General features: G+C 33.0%; 1 protein-coding gene across 1 annotated transcript; it reads right to left on the reverse strand.

Moving 5' to 3' along the window:
• Positions 1-388: 388 nt before the first annotated feature.
• Positions 389-1,879, reverse strand: LOC107775937 (uncharacterized protein At5g65660-like). Its single transcript, XM_016595749.2, has 2 exons — positions 1,257-1,879; positions 389-712 (listed from the first exon to the last, which is right to left on the reverse strand). Exons 1-2 carry the CDS (start codon positions 1,476-1,478, stop codon positions 515-517), a joined length of 420 nt encoding a protein of 139 aa, XP_016451235.2. The 5' UTR covers positions 1,479-1,879; the 3' UTR covers positions 389-514.
• Between the last annotated feature and the right edge of the window lie 2,010 nt (positions 1,880-3,889).

Genomic DNA, 3,889 nt, shown 5'->3' on the forward strand with positions numbered 1-3,889 from the left:
CTTTTGACCCAAAAAATATACTACTTGTTTGAGTTCTTTTTACAGGAAAAGAATTAACTTTTTCTGAAGGATTACAAACTTCATTTTTGGAATGTCTGAGAAAATAATCAAAATGGTCCTTAAAGTACAAGAGTTGGATTATTTCGGTCCTTGATATATACCTCTTTATAGAATTATACAAAAGTTGGACACTTTTGAATTTTGATCCTAAACACTGAACTAACGGTACAAGTAAAAAAATAGTAAACCAACAACACTCATCTGCATCTCAATTAAGGTGTTAAAACACAAAACAAAGAACCGTTTTCCTTCATTTTGGGAAGTTATAGTTAACACCTGCATCGAGCTAATTACTCTGCTCTGCTGACTGCAAACACTTACCAGGGAATTATAAAAATTTCATTGGTATTTACAAATCAAAAGGTTGGGAGTTTAGTTGATAACCACAATTCAATATATACACTCTGCTATATACCAATGAGCCGAGTTCCAAATCAGTAATACTCTGCTTATACTAATACAAAGGTAATCCCACCACCATACGAATTGGCTTAGGAGGTGAAGGCGGCGGCCGCGGCAGCGTCTGAACCTCTACAACCACCTTTCCTAGTCGGGGAGGCTGACATGGACAAGGCAATGCTATGAATTTTGGAACTTGATCACCTGGCATTAACACTGCCGGCAAGATTTGGCTTTGGTTCTGTTTCTCACTCTGTAAAACAGAGAATGAACAAAGTTAATTTTATCCATAAGTCCGATATTTACATAACAATTAATTAGACGTGACTGTGTCTAGTTGGATGAATATGTCACATAACATATGTAAATAAATGTGTTTTAGCGTAACAACTTAGGTAATATTATTTACACAATTTGAAAGGGAATAGAGTAGTGTAAAAGTTCAATTCCAATCTCTCCATCAAACATGAAAAAGACATTTTTTCATGTAATATAATTAGCTCAACCAAAACAATAGAACTTATTGTAAACCTAAACTACATACTAAGAGTTTGAAGTAACTATTTATAATGAATCTAATTTAGTAATATATATATATATATATATAAAATAAACTAAACAAGTTGTTATAACAAGGTTAAATATACTATTAATTTGTAATAGTGTAAACATTACTTATACTTTCAGTTTATATTATTTATATTCAATAAATTATATTCCTTTCTCTAGTAATACAACAAACTTATGAAATGGTACGCGCAATACAGTAAACAAAAGAGGGATATCAGATTGTTTACCATGTGGGCGTGTTTGGGTTTCAAGGATGCAGGATGGGCGTCGGCGAAAGATCGACGGCGGAGGGAACGAATTTTTTCCCAGTGATAGCAGCAAGAAAAGATGCCACTCAAGCTGAATATAACAATTAAGAGAACGCCAGTGCCAAGAGGGAAGCCTAGAGATGGCCGAGATGATGACTCCACATTAATATGGGCTGGTGCATAGTACTGAGGACGCTCCATATTTTGTTCTGCAGCAAAGCCAATTTGTAGTACTCACTCCTCTCCACATCCAATGCAGAAGAAAGAATAGAAGAAAAGGATAGTTTTTCAGAGAAAGTTGGCGTCTGCCTAAATAAAGTATAGTATAGGGGCTCTGGTTTAAGAACAAATTAAAAATGGGGAAGGTTGGAAATGAAGGTGGATTTGGTTGAGTTGTGAGGCAGAGAAAGAAGGGGGTGGAGCTACAAATTTATAAACTGAAAGTGTGTACGCGTTAAGGTACACTTGTTGTCCAGGCCATGGTACGGAAGGAAACCTACATGCTTCGGTGCCAAGCATGATTGCTTTTCCATAGTCTGTTTATTGCCAGTTTCTTTTTTGGAGGTGGTGCATCTAAGTGGGCATTTGGACATAAGAATTGTAAAATTTAGAAACAAAAGTTAGAAAATTAGAGTTGGAGTTAGACATGAATATAATTTTGGATTATTTTTAATTTTTGTGAGTGATCTAAAGTAAAAATTTTGAAAAATAGTTTTTTGAAATTTTTCAAAATTTTGAAAAAATCCAAAATTCACCCTCGAGTGAAAAATCAAAAATTTTATTGCCAAATACTTGATTTTGAAAAAAATAAAAATAAAAATTAGAAAAAAGAATCTTTTTTTATGGCAAAAACCTATACATATGTTATATGTGCCTTCATTTGCTTGTTTAATACTAGAAGTGTATTTGGTTTGATCAAAACCTATACAATATGAGGCATCCAACTCTGCTCTAGACATGCTTTGTGATTCTACTCCCGATATTTTATTTTAAATGACATTTTTTTACTTTTTAGCCTGTTTCAAAAATATTTAAAAACTCAATATTTTTAAACTGCAAATGTTTCTTTAATGAAATATTTTTACGACTACAGAAATATCAACATATTTAAGAACATATATTCCAATGTACTTTAGGTATGTGGCAACAAAATTTCTATTCTTAGTAAATTATATATCCGGTCAAACATCATCATAATTAAAGTACATAAGTATAGATTAGGCTAAAAAGATTTTCCTCTTGTGATGAACTGAATTAAGTTACTTATTAGGTAGATAGGAAAGTGCCATTCAGCTGGCGAAAATTATGGAAAGCCACTCCGGCTTTTATGCTGTTTCCACCACTTAAGGACATCAACTTGCTTACTGTACTGTCCATTTGCTGTTCTACAATCTACACTCCTTTATATAGCATGCACTATAATTTTAAGTTAGGTTACTTTCTTGTCCTACCACATTGTCTCACGGACATGTTTGTTATCTCCTGTTTTATCTTTTAGAATTTCTTTTATTTTATTGTGAGTTTTTTAGAATTCAAGTTTCTGGGAATTCTTTTGTTGTGACAGAGAGCTAATCTACTGGAGTATTTATTTTCTTCTGTTTTATATAAAAAAAACAAACCTTCAAAACCTGTACAGCGAACAAAATAACATGTGCTAAGATAATTTATTTTATGTTTCTGATTTTGTTTAGTTGTCCAAACGGCATTTGAAGAAAAGACACCAATCAACATATAGCAAATTGAACAAGAAGTCGCAAAGTTGCAGACGAAGTCATGACGAATGTAACATCATCTTGAACCTCTCGAATTAACTTGTAGTAGAGAGACTCAGGCTTCCCGTTAGGACATAGAAGAAAAGTAAAGAATACTAGTAGTAGTATATTAAGTTATTAACTATTGAGTGCAGTCTCCTTCAGGAGTGGTGACCCTTTGGGTTCCTAAAGGCCACAACAGAATTGGCTTGCATTAATTAATTTGATCTTTCTTGTATTCCTCTACATGAATTGACTACATTAAAGAAACTGGGGCATAGAATACGTCTTTTCTTCGACTACTTTGCTTCATTCCAACTGGATTTAGGACTATGACATTATGTTCAACGACAAAAAGTTAAAGAAATTTTACCTAAAGAAAGTAGGGACCCCGCAGAGTGTATCAACAAAAGACAGTGAGAGATCTTGAGATAAGTGGCGTTTGCTTTAAAGTTTACAAAAACTGAATTCGAGTTTTCAAGAAAAATTATACGTATATATTTTTTGAGCTACTTTTACCATACAATTTCTTTTGAAGATTTTCAAACTAGGCTTTGTGAAGTTTTGATATGTTAAAAAATGTAAAAACACTAAATTTGGAAATCTTAGCAAACTTACTTTCTTGTACGAACAATAGCTCGAAATAAACACGATTTAAAAAAAAAAAAAAACTCAAAAACTGAGTTTGCAAACTTGTAAAATAGACATCGGCAATGCATGAGTGGACCATCCACATTGCAGTACAAAAACTCAAAAACTTGATGTTTCGGGAACATATTTTAACAAGCTCAGTGGTCCTGAAAACATATTTTATGTTTGGCCTAACATAAATGCCTGGAATGAGACAGTGAACAAAATCTA

The sequence above is a fragment of the Nicotiana tabacum genome, chromosome 17 (assembly GCF_000715075.1).
Source record: "Nicotiana tabacum cultivar K326 chromosome 17, ASM71507v2, whole genome shotgun sequence".
NCBI lineage: Eukaryota > Viridiplantae > Streptophyta > Magnoliopsida > Solanales > Solanaceae > Nicotiana > Nicotiana tabacum.